General features: G+C 42.8%; 1 protein-coding gene across 1 annotated transcript; it reads right to left on the reverse strand.

The window, feature by feature from the left end:
* Positions 1–628: 628 nt before the first annotated feature.
* On the reverse strand, positions 629–16,596 carry lmo4b (LIM domain only 4b). Its single transcript, XM_038305802.1, has 5 exons — positions 16,143–16,596; positions 12,614–12,854; positions 8,101–8,197; positions 7,861–8,016; positions 629–1,569 (listed from the first exon to the last, which is right to left on the reverse strand). The coding sequence occupies exons 2-5, from the start codon at positions 12,847–12,849 to the stop codon at positions 1,561–1,563; spliced, it is 498 nt and encodes a 165-aa protein (XP_038161730.1). The 5' UTR covers positions 12,850–12,854; positions 16,143–16,596; the 3' UTR covers positions 629–1,560.
* Positions 16,597–16,897: the final 301 nt, after the last annotated feature.

The following is a 16,897-nucleotide window of genomic DNA, read 5'->3' on the forward strand; positions in this document are numbered from 1 at the left end:
GTATTAACCATACAGGAACTGTCTTAGCCTGGTGAGACCATCCTGATCTCGCGAGCTTTCAAGGTTTCACTCGCAGATCAGTCTGGAGACTCTCCGTTGAAGAAAATTCGGAGCCGTTCACCAAACGAACGTCCAATCAGCGTTGGACAGGCGGGTTGAGGTGTGACGCAACGAGAAGCGCAACAGTTCAGTCTAAAGAACATGGCGGCTTCAGCCGATGAAACTAGCGTTAGCGTGGCTATCGAGCAAGTTTTATGGGAATTACAGAGTATTTCTTCACTGAAAGAAGAGCAAAACACTGCTCTGGAGGCTTTTCTCAGAGGGAAAGATGTTTTTGCTCTTCTCCTGACTGGTTTCATCAAGAGTAGCCTGGCTTGTGGTTGTGTTTTCGTCGTCGCTCTGTTAGTACGTCATATGCTTCGTTGATCTGATTGGTTTATTTGGCCCGTCTATCACCAACATAGGCCAATCAGCTAACCAGTATTTTCGCCCCTTCACAAAATTACTTCAACAGAAGGTTTCCAGATGCCCTCAGGTTAGAACTGTCTATTGCCTAATCGTAAATTCCCCCCCGATCTACATAAATGCTGTTCATAGATGTGAGCTGACACAATAAAAAGGAGGAGGCTTTAAAATCTTCCAATACTTTTATTAATTAAATACACCATACGGGAGCAAATGTCTCGGAAAAATATCCCAAATAAATTTCTCTCTCATTCAGCATTTGAACGTTGGGAATGATATCTACATTACTGACTATGAGCAGATTTCTTCAGGTTGCCACAGTTGGAAGGGGAGGAGCTGGATGCAGGGGGCGGGGGGGGGGGGGGATGTACTGTAGCCACGCCTGGACGACAACATTTACATGCATACTGTACATATATGGTAGCTTTACAAATACACCACAAGTGTTCATGATTCGTTTTTCCACAAAATGCCACAGATAGCTTTTTTTTTTTTTACTCCGTTCATATATACATTTATATATATATATATGAATCAAAAGGAAAAGCAGAAAGAGAAGACGATTCTCCTTTGACGACACTTAAAATATAGAAAGTGAAATCACCATGTTTGTGGGAAATGAGGATAGAAAAGGAAGAGAGGAAAGAAAGAAAAGTTCCCGCTTTTCCCCCAAAAAATTGTCTTTAAACAAATGTGCAGCATTGAAAAGTCTGCAACTCTTTTTGTCTTTCCTCAGTCACGACGTCCTTCTCAGCGAGTTTCATTTTCTCGGCGGCAGGAGTCCCCCCCCCCCCCCCGCTCTGATTGTGATCAGTGTTTAAACTCCAAAGCGTCCCACGCGTCTCTTCTCAGCAATAAGTGCAAAATATCCTCCCAGGTTTGGGGGTAAAAGCCGAGGTTTTAAAGGCTGGGGGGGTTGGGTGTGGGGTTTGCAGAGATGAGAATCGGGGGTTTCTGGTTAGATGGGTGGAGGATTTCCTTTAGGGGCGAAAGGGAGCAGAGCTAAGAGGCTGGGGTGCTGCTGATCCACGCCGTCTCAGGTGACGATGAGTAAAATGAAGGCACAAATCCTGCTTCCTGCACACAGCTCCCCCCCTAACACACCTACACCAGGACAGAAAAACAAAACAAAGACAATTTAAGAAAGATATCAGACCATCATACATTCAAACAAAGTGTCAAATCTAGGGCTGCAACAACAAATCGATAAAATCGACTTTTAAAAGCGTTGGCAACGAATTTCATCATCGATTAGTTGTGTCGCGCGATTAATGCGTCATCCGCCGCCGTCGTCATCACTGCCACTTGACCAGCATCGCAGGTGAGCAAAGGCTGTTTTCAAAAGGCAGTAACGTCAACTGTTCTAATGACCGATACCGCAAACGCAAGCTGCGCCTCAATTCGCAGACAGCCTGCGCTTTGTAAGGCGAAAATGTCGTAACATGCAACTTTTGTAAAAACAAATGAACATGGCACGGAAGCACCACTGTTACGATGCAGCACCTGAAAAGAAAACACGTTGGAGCTAGGGCTGCAACAACGAATCGATAAAATCGATAAAAATCGACTTTTAAAAGCGTTGGCAACGAATTTCATCATCGATTAGATGTGTTGCACGATTAATGCGTCATCCGCCGCGCCGTCATCACTGCCACTTGACTGAAATGGGGGAAGAAAGAAAAAATACGGCACAGCGAGCCAGCGCCGCAGGTGCAGTGTTGCCAACTCAGCGACTTTTCAGACCCCTCCAGCGACTATTTCTCAAAAAAGCGACTAGCGTCAAATCTGGCGACTTTTTACGGTGTCACTGGCGGCTTTTGGAGACTCTTACGTGAAAGCATGTATCGTTCCTACTAGGGATGCACGATATAGTCGGCCCCCTATCGGTATCGGCCTGTATCGGCCTTAAAACTGAATATCGGACACCCCACCGATATTTAACCCGATATTTGATCAGCTTCTGAGTTTCTAAAGTCTAAAAAAAAATAAAAAAAAATACTACTTCTTCTTCTTCTTTCTCAAAAACTTCTTTTTTACAGACTTAAAAACTTCTAAAGACAAGGGAAAAAATATTGATCCATTAAAATATCCCAATATCTTCATATGCTGATATATTGTCATTTAAAAACACCATATCAATCTCTTTTACTAATGAAATATTGCTATATGTCATCGTTATGCTACGAAATTCCCCGAAAATTCACCAAATGTTGCCATATTTTTATATGTTGATATATTGACGCGGTATCGATCTATTTTACTAACAAAATCTCACAAGAATTTGCAAAATATCACGAGAGTTTGTAACGGAACGATGAAATTTCACGAGATTTTGAAAGTAAAATAGATCGATACCGCGTTTTTAAAAATCAATTTGATATCAGCATATGAAAATATATTTGAGTATATTATTTTTCAAAGTGTCAGAAATGGATAACAAAACTGCTATTTTCAATGACTACTTATTTTTGTCCAGCTTTAACATCAGTATCGATATCGGTTATCGGCTACATGAGTTTTTAAATATCGGCATATCGGCCAAAATCCCAATATCCTGCATCCCTAGTTCCTACTCTGCCATGGGGCGCCTCCCCCATCCCAACCCCGTTCTCCCGCAGGAGTCCCTCTCAGCGCTGCAGTCAGAGCCGCAGGATGTTTACCCTCAGCGTCCAGACTGCAAATGAAGCGCGCATGCGCCGGGATTGACGGCGCAAACTGATCACAATAATTAAAATAGCCTGCGCTTTGTAAAGTGAAAAAAGTCGTAACATGCAACTTTTGTAAAAACAAATTAACATGGAACGGAAGCACCACTGTTATGATGCAGCACCTGAAAAGGAAACACGTTGGAGCCTCGATGGCGTGAAGAGAGCCGATCAGCAGGGTGAGCGGCCATGTTTGTTTGGTTTTAAAGTGGGGAAACGTAACGTTAGTTTCTCAGGTAGCTCATCTGATGCTTTCCTTACCGTGTTAGTAGGTTACAGACAGTGATAAGGTTGGCTACTTATTTTACTTTTAATTTCATTTGAATTAGCTTAAGCAGCGTTTATATTTTCTTTATAAATAAATTAACTTGCAAATTATGAGGGCAAGGCTTTTAAAGTTTAAATCTTCTGGCAAAGATAAAGTAAAGATCCTGCAATGTATGGAAGTGAAGCAGAATAAAATCCAGCAAGATCAGTAATATGTCAATTAATTATCTGCCACATTCCCATGTAAATATCTGTCTTTGGAGGATGTGTTTTTTAGCACCCCTAGTTCTCTCATTTTTATTCCAAATACAATTTATAATTTGAATCACAGGGCTATTTTCTCTATGGTTCAGTATTTTCTCAAGTAGCAACTTTAACTGCTATACTTTCCTGTCTTAAAAGGCAGAACTCTTCTAGTCTAAAAAAAACTCATTTGTTGAAATGGGGGGGCTATTGTTTGAACCCCTTAGGGGCTTTAAAAAACAAAAATGTCTTTTTTTGCGCTTTATGAAACAAAGTAGCCTATATTTTGTGGATGTACAGCTACATTTCTCATGTAAGTTTGCGTAGTTTTAACACAAACATTTATTTTTCAGTTAATGAGCAACCTGTACTTGTGTGCTTGTTTGTTCCGTCTAAAATAGGGATGCACGATATTGGGATTTTGGCCGATATCCGATATGCCGATATTTTAAAACTCATGTAGCCGATAACCGATATCGATACCGATGTTAAAGCTGGACAAAAATAAGTAGTCATTGAAAATAGCAGTTTTGTTATCCATTTCTGACACTTAAAATAATATAATCAAATATATTTTCATTTGCTGATATCAAATTGATTTTTAAAAACGCGGTATCGATCTATTTTACTTTCAAAATCTCATGAAATTTCATCGTTCTGTTACAAACTCTCGTGATATTTTGCAAATTCTTGTGAGATTTTGTTAGTAAAATAGATCGATACCGCGTCAATATATCAACATATAAAAATATGGCAAAATCTCGTGAATTTTCGGGGGATTTCGTAGCATAACGATGACATATAGCAATATTTCATTAGTAAAAGAGATTGATATGTTGTTTTTAAATGGCAATATATCAGCATATGAAGATATTGGGATATTTTAATGAATCAATATTTTTTCCCTCGTCTTTAGAAGTTTTTAAGTCTGTAAAAAAGAAGTTTTTGAGGAAGAAGAAGTAGTATTTTTTTTTTTTTTTAGACTTTAGAAACTCAGAAGCTGATCACATATCGGGTTAAATATCGGTGGGGGGGCCGATGTCCGATATTCAGTTTTAAGGCCGATACCGATAGGGGGCCCATTATATCGTGCATCCCTAGTCTAAAAGGTTTATTTTGGAATAAAGAGCTTAATATAAAAACTATTTTTTTGTCCGATTCATCGATTTTTTAAAATAATCGTTAGTTGCAGCCCCAGTCAAATCCCTCCCCCACCTGATAAATACATTTTCCACCAGCGCCAGTCTTTAATTTATTAATCAGCCAGGCTTTGAAAACCATCTGGTGTCCCATTTACTTAGCACCGACTCAAAAGTGCCTTCATGAGGCGACTCTCTTTGGTATAATTAGAAGCACGCTCCAGCATAACTGCAGGAGGTGCTCAAGCCTGTGAAACAGAAATGCAGGGGGAGGAAACACAATTAACTATTAAAAAAAAAACTGCTTTAAAAACTTTCTCATCTCTCCTCCTGTTTTCTCAGAGATTCTAAGGCTCCATTTACTTTTCCCCTTCATCCTTCAAATCACTAGGAGGGCTTTCACTCTATTAGTAATTGCAAACTCCTACTTTGGGGGCTAATTAAAGTGACTGACGCTGGGAGGGTCTTCCTCCCCTGGGTCAAAGCAGCTCTGTTTCAGAGAGGTAATTTGTCTGCTCTGAACAAAGAGATTAAGCAAGGAGCAGAAAAACGTCCATGATCGGGAAGAAAAATTAAATAAAAACAGATTGTGATCAAAAACAACTCTGAAACCGTTTCTGATTATCGATCCGGAGGTCCCGCCTCCTGCTGCACGTCTTTGTTGGATGAGAACATCTAAATCCCGCTGGATGTGAGCCAAAGTACCGGAGCAGCAGCATCATTCTCCCACCGAGCAACACGTCTCTCTGTCTATTTAGATATTCCCTTTCTGCTATAATTAAAGCACCAGGGCCAATATTCAGATTGCATTTAAGCATCAATAATGCAGCGCTTTTTTTTTTCCTCACTACAATTGATGTCAGGAGCATAAATAAACAATGAAGCTTCATATTTACTACAGCTAGCCGTGCCACCGGAGACACTCGGCGCAATGGCTCAGGACTTAAACAGACATTTAAAATTAAGCTAGATAATACAACAGCTTTCAATTTAAATGTGAGGAGCTCTTAGAGCTCGGGGAGCTGATCTGCAAAAGTGACAAGCCCTTAAAAGGCCTTAATGGAGTTCTGCCTCTCCTCCACTCACACAAGCACTCAAGGTGAAATGCATGCTCCCAATAATATGATTCCTCTTTCGGTCTATCTACGACACGCTCTCAGAGAGAGTGTGTGTGTGAGGTATCAATAAAGCGGCTTGTTTTGAGGCAGAGATGATTAGATCTCCAGTAGGCTGAATGATGCTATCCTGAAGAACGGACTCATCCTTGTATACGATTAGGCCTCTTTTGTTTTGTTTTCTCTCGGAGCGTTGAGATCGGGTTGGGGGGGCCATGATGACAGCTCTCATGATACACTAGCCATCCCTCAGCTCTCTGGCTGCGACTTCTCAGTATAAAGACTTTTAGCCTTGGAGTGATATTAGCTCTGCTGGGGGAAGGTCATCAAAATCTGCAGGAAAGGTACTTCCTGGGGGCCCCATAAAACTTTGTTTACATGGATTTTTATTGCAACTATTCCTTATTTGTGCACATTAATTATGTTTTTTATGAAAATCCTTTTGCTAAAATGTCATCAGAACGCTGATAATAAGTGTGTCTCAGTGTCCACCATATTGGATCAGTCCATTTGCTGCACATGTTCAGAAAGGTCCAAACAGACAGCAGCAAACCATTTGAAAACAAACCATGCAAAGAGCAGTGTTGCCAACTTAGCGCTTTAGTCGCTATATTTAGCCACTTTTCAGACCCCTCTAGCACTTTGATTTCTAAAAAGCTCCTAGCGCCAAATCTAGAGACTTTTTTCTGCTACTGGAGACTTTGGAGACAACATCTAAAAGCAGCGAACTCTGCTCTCCAGAGCGAGTAGATTGGTAACCCCGCCTCCTGCTCTCCTCTATCTTGTCTGCTGTCATGATTCATGCAGCTATTATTTCATCCAAATGAAAAATGGAGAACAGAGAAGCAGATCATGGCTTGTCTACAGTGAAAAGAAGGACTGGGTTATTTACTTTGGCCTTTTTGGAAACACAGGAAGGAGCAATCAGCTAAGTGGGCTTAAAACAAGTAGAAAAGGGACAAGTAGAGAGGGACAAAACCTAGAACAGATAATGGATGTCTATTCTATGTCTATTATATCTGTAGAACGGGTCTGTTTTATGTGTTAGGTTCTCAATTCAAAGGGCCCCCTGCCTGTCTTTGCCTAGGGCCCCAATTTTCCTAAATCCACCCCTGCCCCAGGGTCAAATAATCCAAAATATTCCAATGAGGTTAAAGCAGAGCTATAATTTAAACGCGTTTCTGCTTCTATGCCACTAACTGATCAGCTAACAGACGATGAGTTTTCGTTAGCGGTGGTTGTAGAGTTGGAGCGAGACGTCGGACGGACGACGTTTCTGGCTGAAATTAGCTGGTCGTTAGCGTGCGTTGGCAGCTTTCTTCCTGCCTTCAGCAGCCGTGCCTTGAGATCATGAATCGCTATTAACAATCAACCGTTAACATTTGGTTTAATCTGTTAATAAATGTTCCTTTTTGTTTAATTTGAGGCTTTTTTTGTGTCATTTTTTTATGTGTACATAAAGGATTTGAAATCGGAGAGTTGGGCCAGAAAAATATTGGCGGCACATTTCGGGGATGACGAAATAATCTGCATGGGCCTGTTGAATGTTTGCGTCGGAGTTTGACCCTTGATGGATCCTGCTACGGTTCTTAAAGCCGATGCAAAGCTAACTTTCCCATCTCCGTCTCTGAAAGGCAGGATGCAGACAGTGATGCACAGAGGAGCTTTCTGGTAGCTTTGCTGAGCGATAAAGTTCTGCAGGACACCCAGAAGGGACTAAATCACCATCCAGCGCAATGAAATGAACAGAATCTAAATAAACACCTTCATTAATGAAAGGAGGAAGCAGATTAAAGATTAAAAACGAGGCTGAAATGAATCTCCGCTACCTGACAGAGATGGAAGCAGAGACGCTGCTTTGCAAAACTCTTCCTGCATTCTGTGACTCAGTGAGAAGCTAAAACATTCCTCCCACCACGGCCTCACCTTCTGGTCGGGCATTAGCGGGTTCGTCTGCAGGGAGCTTAAGTGTCCGTTGATGAGCGCCGTTGGTCTGTCTTGTTCGCAGAAGAGGCTGCCGTTGATGTAGTGGAATCGATCTCCGGGGACGAGCCGGTTCCGGCAGGTGGAACACGTGAAACACTTCGGAAGAAACAAGACGAACCAGTTAGCTCTGAATAAATAGACTCGGGTTTAAAGAAAGGCGGAGTTCTTTTCTTTTCTTACCTTTAGATGGTAGACGTTGCCCTGCGCCCTCATCACCAACTCGCTGGCCGGGATGGACTGACCGCAAGCGCTGCAGGCGCCGCTGTTTCCGAATAACCTGCGGGAGGCAGGAGGGAAGTTTTACTCTTTGCTTTCTGCAAAAAGATTTAACCTTCTGATTGAAAGCTGCTTCTGCTTCTGATTCAAAGAGGAAAAAAAGATAGAAGATCATCCCAGAATCAACAGGAAAAAAATGAATCCTTTAGCTCTTCTCAAGCATCTCATGCTGAGAATACATATTACGTTTTTTTTGTTGCCACCCAATAATAAGCAGGAACATAAGAAATCAGGAGCTAAGAGGATTTGATTGTACATCCAGGCAGGGACGCAGAGCTTTTGCCATTAGGACTCCAGCGAATGCACTGTCAGTGCCGTGTTTCCATTAGAAACCCCGTAGCTTCTCTGGTTGATATATAATGTGCATGGGTTAACCTTTTCAATCATGGTGTCAACACTTTAGATTTGCTTCTGCTCATCTCTTTCGTCCCTAACCTTCTCTCTCTCTCTCCCCTCTGCCTCTTGATAATGAAATGCTTGCTCCAGCTTCCCTTCTATCTTCCTTCTGAGTCCACAATTTAGATTACTTTATCTCGGTGAGCAGCAAACTGAATGAAATTTCGATTTGAGCAGAAAGTAATTTACTGGGATCTGGACCCATTTGTCATCATATCTCACTGGGTGTTTGCTCTATCACTGCACTTTTCCTAAGCAATCAAATAAGACCACGGCATCTGACATGCTCCGGAGAGAAGGGGAGGGAGGAGGAGGAGGAGGAGGAGGGGGGAGAAAAGGATTTTCCTTTTTCTTTTTTTTTTTGGAAGGGGGGGGGGGGATCAGATAAAGTTGTTTGGCTTTAAAAAAAAAAATTAGCAGGAAAGAAACGTCTTGTCTTTTGGATGATTCTCGTGAAAGAAAACGTAGCATCGTTTCTCTGCGCTTTTGTGACCCCTCCCCCGCCGCCGAGCAGGTGCCGGTTGATCTACGCTGACAAACAAGTAAGGAGCTCCAGAAAAAAAGCGGCTTTCAGACGCAGACAGCTCAGGCAGAAGCATCGTTTGGAAAGACTCCATCAAAACTCCCATTTCCCAGAAACTAATTAACTGGAGACTTTCGTGGCTGCGGTGCCAGTTTAAGGCGCTCGCTGGGACAAACATGGACGTATGGAAATAAATATACATGCACGTAAAGCGGCTTTAGGATTCACGGCGTGCGTGCGGAGATCGCAGGCGTTTCCTCAGCGTGAAACCTTTGGAGAGGTGTCGAAACAAAGGCTGCAAGAGTCCACCGCTGCCTTTTCAACATGTAGCAGGTTAATTATTTTACCAGCGATGGAAGGTAGGGGTGGGGGGGTGCAGCTCTGGATCCTGTTTGATTTAAGGAGCCCAGGCCTTTAGGTGCTCAATTAAGTTGCTGTAGCATTTTGAACTTGGGCTCTAATGGCCCCCTTCCAGCGCGCAGAGGTGAAGTCAGCACTGCAGGTCAGCTTAATTAAGGCCAAGGGGACTCCTAATTACAATGACACATCTGGTTTCTGCTCTCTCAAAATGATATAAAAGGAAATCACTCTGAGTGGATCTGTTGTTGATTAAATTAAAGAACAAACAAGGCTTAAAAAAATAAAGAAACTCCATTCTGCCCGTCCAGGCGATGACTATTGGATTTCATTTCAGCACCGACTGAAATACAGCGTGGCTCGCTGCTGGGCCTGTCTGCTAAAATGCGGACCTCATTCGCCGAGACCTTTGAGTGGGGTAAAATTACCCCCACAACAATGATTTCTGCAACACAGTCCATTAAAAAAGCCTCTCTACATCAGCAGCCAAAGCACCTTAAAAGCACCAGGCCATATTGATACTGAAGCGAGGCTTTGCATAATGGCAGGGGCTGCATTAGAGAGGAGGGGGGGGATTGGGGAGGATGGCGTTGCTGTGTGTGTCTGTGTTTGGGGAGGGGGGGTGTTGGAGTGAAGGGTGGGGGGGTAGTGGGATCAGCCAAATTACACTTGGTTAATTCAGAGTAACAGATCTGGCCCCAAGTGAATTGAAGGCCTTGAATTAATTCTGATATGACAAATCAAGATAAACGTTTCCTCTAAATTGCATGCGATTTAATTAATTTCTGAGATCCCCCCCCCTCTTTTTTTTTTCCTCCTCTCTCTGGCCCCTAATAGTTCACATTCTCTCTCATGCTGTCATAGAGCTTGAGTGGGCAGACTTCAAAGTGATATTAAATAACCCAACTATTAGATTTACCTCACACGTTCTATTGGAAAAGTGCCATTTAATTACCTTGGCTTATTCAATTAAAGCGGGGCCGCATTTTCTCTGAATCCGGCGCGGCGGCGAGTAAATTAATTCCCCCCTCCGACGGCGAACCCGCAGAAATAACATCACCTTCTGGCATGGAGGCAACACCAGGTTTACGCTGTGAGACGCTTCTCTGAGTGGAGAAGATAAAGATCTACGCCCGGAATATATGTTAGTTAGTCTGAAAGTTAGTCTGCCCCTTTAAGATAAAGGACGGGGGGGGGGGGGAGCAAATGGCCTTCACAATAATCCCTCCTCTCTATCCGTCTTTCTCTCCTGCTCTCTCAAAAGCCAATTTGGTTAATTAAATGTTTTGTTTGCAGTCATTCATTTCGGACACGTCACTGGTAGCGGATACAAGCCAGGGACCAGATCTCATTAGATAAAACCCATCAGGACTAAAGGAAATGGAGGGGGACTATAATTAAAGCATTTAATTGTGTAGACTCACTGTCACATGCCCCCCCTCCATTGCCTCCACTTCTGGTTTTATCTTTGCAGAGATCTCTCCGTTCCATAATATGCTTTTCAGCTCTTCCACCAAGCGCACTCTCTCATTACAAGTGGAAAGGTGTCCCCCCCCCCAAACGTTTACATCCCTCTTTCCAGTTTTAATTATGTTATAGTACCATTATGAATGAAGTACCCCATTGACTTCCCTGTGCTTTTTATGGGGTGGGAGTAGGAGCACAGAGGCACACTTTATAATTTCAATTAATTGTGCAGCTTTTTTTTCTCTCTCCTCCTTCCTGTTGACGCATCTCACACAAAACGAAAAAAATAAATAAAGAAGCTGCATTTTTTACTTTTTAAACACGCCGCTGACCTGAGATCTCAGCGTTTCACCCCCCCCGACCCTCATTAATGGTGTCCTGACGTCAGCTTTGCGCTCAAGTTGACATGTAACCGGAATCTTTATCAGAGATTTATGTCCGTTTTATTATCTGTGCGTCTTCCATTAATGCAGGATGATTAAGACACGTCCGTCTCTGGAGCTTTTGGCGCCAGTAAGATGGAAAACTAACTTCTTTCTCTTGGTTGTTGATGATAAACTCCATCGATAACTTGTATTCATTTCTACATCCTCTGCATGCATCTTTCTACTGCCATCCATGTTAAAGGGATAGTTTGGTATTTTTGACATGAATCTGTATGGCATCCCCATCACCAGTGTCATGCAATCACACTGACTTACCCCTGGCAGCGTCCTGTGAGCAGAGTTCTTGTCCAGCTTTGGTCAAGCCGAAAGTAGTCCGGCAGGTTTGCTAGCATTATGTGTTCAAAAGAGTGATATTTTTGCATCCCAAAAACGTTGTAGTGGAAAAAGTCACACGTCGTTATCACTTGGTCCTATTTTCTCTCTGTTCGTATCAGTGCGCGCCGTCATTCTGACAGCTAGGGCCTACTAACCTGACAACAGCCAGATGCATGTCTCCCTCCGCCCAGCTAGGAGCTAGGCGGAGGGAGACATGCATCTGGCTGTTGTTGAGCTCGCTGTCAGAATGACGGCGCGCACTGATACGAACAGAGAGAAAATAGGACCAAGTGATAACGACGTGTGACTTTTTCCACTACAACGTTTTTGGGATGCAAAAATATCACTCTTTTGAACACATAATGTTTTGGGAAGAGAAACGTTTTATTTCGCTGGTCCTATCAAACCTGCCAGACTACTTTTGGCTTGACCAAAACTGGACGAGATCTCTGCTCACAGGACGCTGCCAGGGGTAAGTCAGTGTGATTGCATGACACTGGTGATGGTGATGCCATACAGATTCATGTCAAAAATACCGAACTATCCCTTTAATGTTTCCATTTGTTTAGGTTTTAGTTTAATTTGTCTTGTTCATGTAAAAGAATAAAGAGGAACCAGCATCAGAGAAAAGTTAAATAGACCAAACTTTTGTTTGTTTAAGTAAGTCACTCCTTAGTGGAGGGGAGTGGGATGAAGCGTCAAAACTGGTGATAAATGAGTCTGGAATATATAGAAATATAGTTTAAACCCTGGGGTAAGTTAATCTTGGAACAGTTAAAGACTCAAACTGACAGATTGATGATTCGTCTCAACGGTACCAAGCAGAGGAAGTAAAAAAAGATTATCTCACCAGCATGGTTTTATGCTTTCGGATTCTCCCAATCTGTAAAAAGCTGTTCAGCGTCTCGCTCACCTGATGTAGTCGTTTCTGCAGAGGATCATGCCGCTTTTCGTGTAGCACGACGTGCCGATTTCCCCGAGCTGGGCCTGGCAGCAGGAGCACTTCAGGCATCGGCTGTGCCAGTAGCTGTCCATGGTGTAGAGGAGGAAGCGGTCTGCGATTTTACCCCCGCAGCCTGCGCAGCGCTTCCAGGACAGGGACCCCGTGCCCACCGCTGGCGGCTGGCTGTTGCCTCCCGGATTCACCATCGTCTCTAAAAAAAAAACGCAACAAACACAAAAACCTGTCAGAGTTTTATAGTTCTGTTCCTACTTTGGACCTGAAAGCTTTTGCATGGAGGGAATGTTTATAAGAATAACAGAGAAAGGCGGAAATAAAGAAGCCAAGGTTGAGAGCAGATCGTTTAGGTCAAATACTAAAAAAAAAAGGAGATTTTTTTTTCATTCCAATCAGAATTCCCTTTGTTTGACTTTTATTTAAAGATGCAATGATCAGAATTTGTAAGTAAACATCAGTTTGTTTACTTTTCTCTGAGCTCTTTTCCATTTTGACCGTTTCAAGTTTTGTTATAACATCTAAAGCTCTCTTCACTAATATTTATCTGTTTATTATTCATCTGAGAAAAAAGCTGAACAATACATGTTGTTGGATTGTGTGTTTGTAGATAAAAAATAATAGATTCACAATTTCATTTAGAAGCATTGAATGTACGCTATATTGCCAAAAGTATTTGCTCACCCATCCAAATTATTGGAATCAGGTGTTCCAATCACTTCCATGGCCACAGGTGTATAAATTCAAGCACCTAGGCATGCAGACTGTTTTTACAAACATTTGTGAAAGAATGGGTCGCTCTCAGGAGCTCAGTGAATTCCAGCGTGGAACTGTGATAGGATGCCACCTGTGCAACAAATCCAGTCGTGAAATTTCCTCGCTCCTAAATATTCCACAGTCAACTGTCAGCTGTATTATAAGAAAATGGAAGTGTTTGGGAACGACAGCAACTCAGCCACGAAGTGGTAGGCCACGTAAACTGACGGAGCGGGGTCAGCGGATGCTGACGCGCATAGTGCGAAGAGGTCGCCAACTTTCTGCAGAGTCAATCACTACAGACCTCCAAACTTCATGTGGCCTTCAGATTAGCTCAAGAACAGTGCGCAGAGAGCTTCATGGAATGGGTTTCCATGGTCGAGCAGCTGCATCCAAGCCATACATCACCAAGTGCAATGCAAAGCGTCGGATGCGGTGGTGTAAAGCACGCCGCCACTGGACTCTAGAGCAGTGGAGACGCGTTCTCTGGAGTGACGAATCGCGCTTCTCCATCTGGCAATCTGATGGACGGGTCTGGGTTTGGCGGTTGCCAGGAGAACGGTACTTGTCTGACTGCATTGTGCCAAGTGTAAAGTTTGGTGGAGGGGGGATTATGGTGTGAGGTTGTTTTTCAGGAGCTGGGCTTGGCCCCTTAGTTCCAGTGAAAGGAACTCTGAATGCTTCAGCATACCAAGACATTTTGGACAATTCCATGCTCCCAACTTTGTGGGAACAGTTTGGAGCTGGCCCCTTCCTCTTCCAACATGACTGTGCACCAGTGCACAAAGCAAGGTCCATAAAGACATGGATGACAGAGTCTGGTGTGGATGAACTTGACTGGCCTGCACAGAGTCCTGACCTCAACCCGATAGAACACCTTTGGGATGAATTAGAGCGGAGACTGAGAGCCAGGCCTTCTCGTCCAACATCAGTGTGCGACCTCACAAATGCGCTTCTGGAAGAATGGTCAAAAATTCCCATAAACACACTCCTAAACCTTGTGGACAGCCTTCCCAGAAGAGTTGAAGCTGTTCTAGCTGCAAAGGGTGGACCGACGTCATATTGAACCCTATGGATTAGGAACGGGATGTCACTTAAGCTCATATGTGAGTCAAGGCAGGTGAGCAAATACTTTTGGCAATATAGTGTATTTTTTGTTTTTTCAATGCAGTCTACCAATCAATAGTGAAGGCCAAACGGATTATTTCCAGGCCAACTATTCGTCACATCTGTTGGGAGATGATATATCCGATAATGATTTAAACCCATCATGATCATTTTTAATACCTATAATAATTACGTTTTGGTTTAAAAACATACACTTCTGTAAAATAAAAAAAATAAAAAAAGATTTTCTTCTCTTTCTTTACTGGTTAAAGTGGTTGTAATCCATTAAAAATGATAGATACCCCTAAAAAGGAAAGAAAAAGAAATCGTTTTAGGCAGGTAAAGTGTGAATAGCTCATCTCCGGTTAGAATTACAATTTTCCTTTCCACTGTCGCTACATGCATGATGCAGTACCGAGGACCAATTTAACGACGCATTACAAGCAACCATCAAGAATGCTAAAAGTCACCGACTCAATGCCATCTGCTGGGTTTCCTTTACTAAAAAACATTTATTCCAACTTATATGAATTACAACTGCAGACTAATTTTAAAACGTCCTTCAACTACATGTGTTGTGTGACTAAAAACAACTAACTCGAAATCATGAAATCATTCTTTATCTTCAAACTAAAATCCAGATTTCACTTTTCTGTGCACCCATAAATCATAACGAACCCTCATCCAATCACAGGAGGTCTTTTTTTTCCAGTATATTCGGCTGCTTGATAATTCCAGCCCTACAGGATCATTCCTGATGAGTCCTTGTTACCTAAAACACACATTTCTCCACTAAAACCCATCTGTAGCAGTGGAAGCTGATTTCCCAGAAAATCTTATTGATTAAACTAAAGCAGAAATGCATTAAAAGTTGGAATTATTTCTGCTTTCCTGTTTTAAAAGCTGCATCTTTCAGTCAGACATGCAGAGCACCAACACTGCAGAACAACCTGCTGTAATGACTGTAATCTAATGACCAGCTGAAATTAATGTGAGGCTCTTTTAGATGTAATCCCTCCCAATTTGATCAGGACTGACTTGCCAGGATAAAGCAACAAAAAAAAAATCTTTGCTGAAAGCCAGGTAGGCCAATTAGAGTTAGGATGGAGGGATGGATGGATGGAGGAAAGCATTCAGTAAGCCCATTAGTGATGGCTCTTAGGGACAAAATTACAGCCTGCCTTAGTGCTGATTAAATCTAAAAGGAGATGAATAAAAATAGGAGCTGAAAGAGACTCCATGCATAAACAGGACAGGATTTAGTCAAGTTCCATTTAGAGGAGGGAGTTTGTTTTTGTTTAGTTTTTTTCTTCTTCTTCTTAGCTGAAGGATTGAAGGGATGGGAGGGGAGAGAGCGAGGAAGAGAGAGAGAGGGAGAGAAGGGGGGAGGCTTTTAACCTAAATGGGTTAAACCGAGTAATTACACCACCGGCCAATTTGGCCAAAGAAGTCCTGGAAACGGAAACAAAGCTACAAGACTTCACATTAGAGTTATGGTGGAGTAAAAGGGTGGAAAAAGGATGAGGATAGAAGAATAGCAGCAAAAAAGAAGCAAAACAATCCTAACCTACGGGTTTAAAGAGCGTAAACACGGCGCGCGGCGACAGATGTCATCAACACTCACCTTGTTGGCGTCTCTGAAGTGAAACGGCAGCAAACTTGGTGATACAGAACAGTTAAGTCCCCAAAAAACAAGTTCAGGTACAGAAAAAAAGAAGAAAAAAGGGAGAGAATCTGGGTGCGCAGTAGCGCACGCGCTGGCCTCGAGCTCCGCGCGACAAGCGGAACCAGCGCGAGGACCGGTGGATCAGAGAGAGAGAGAGACGGCAAATGGACTCGGAGTTTTCAGATAGTATTTCCACTGGATGTTTACCGCTTCTGCTGTCACCGCTTCACCGCGTCTTTCTCTGCGCGTCGAAACCAAACGAGTCCACAGCGAGACGTAGCGCGAGCTCTCCGCATGCCGCCAACGATCCCCAGAAAAGATGGAGGAGATGGAGGTGGAAGCTGGCCGTCCGCGCTCTACCTACTCTCGTCTGCGCTCCCGGTTAGCTGCTTGTTCTACATGTGTCGCTGACAGCGAAGAAACCTCCAGTAAAAACCCTCCTTGGATGTTTGACGAAAGCGACGCCTCAGCCAATCAGATCGCAGTCCATTCAGGAGGAAAACAGTCTCAGCCAATCAGGGAGAGGCGATATTGAGAGGCAGGAATGGGAGGTGAGGTGAGAGAGGCTCACACCAAAAACTTGTAAAAGCCTTCAAATAAATCAGTGATCAATTAATCTAATCATTTAACACACCTAGTTTTATCCAAATACTATAACCACAATAATAACATAAATGTTACATTTATTTATATAAATATATAATAGATTATTA

This window comes from Cyprinodon tularosa, unplaced genomic scaffold (assembly GCF_016077235.1).
Source record: "Cyprinodon tularosa strain WSP-4 unplaced genomic scaffold, ASM1607723v1 ctg565, whole genome shotgun sequence".
NCBI lineage: Eukaryota > Metazoa > Chordata > Actinopteri > Cyprinodontiformes > Cyprinodontidae > Cyprinodon > Cyprinodon tularosa.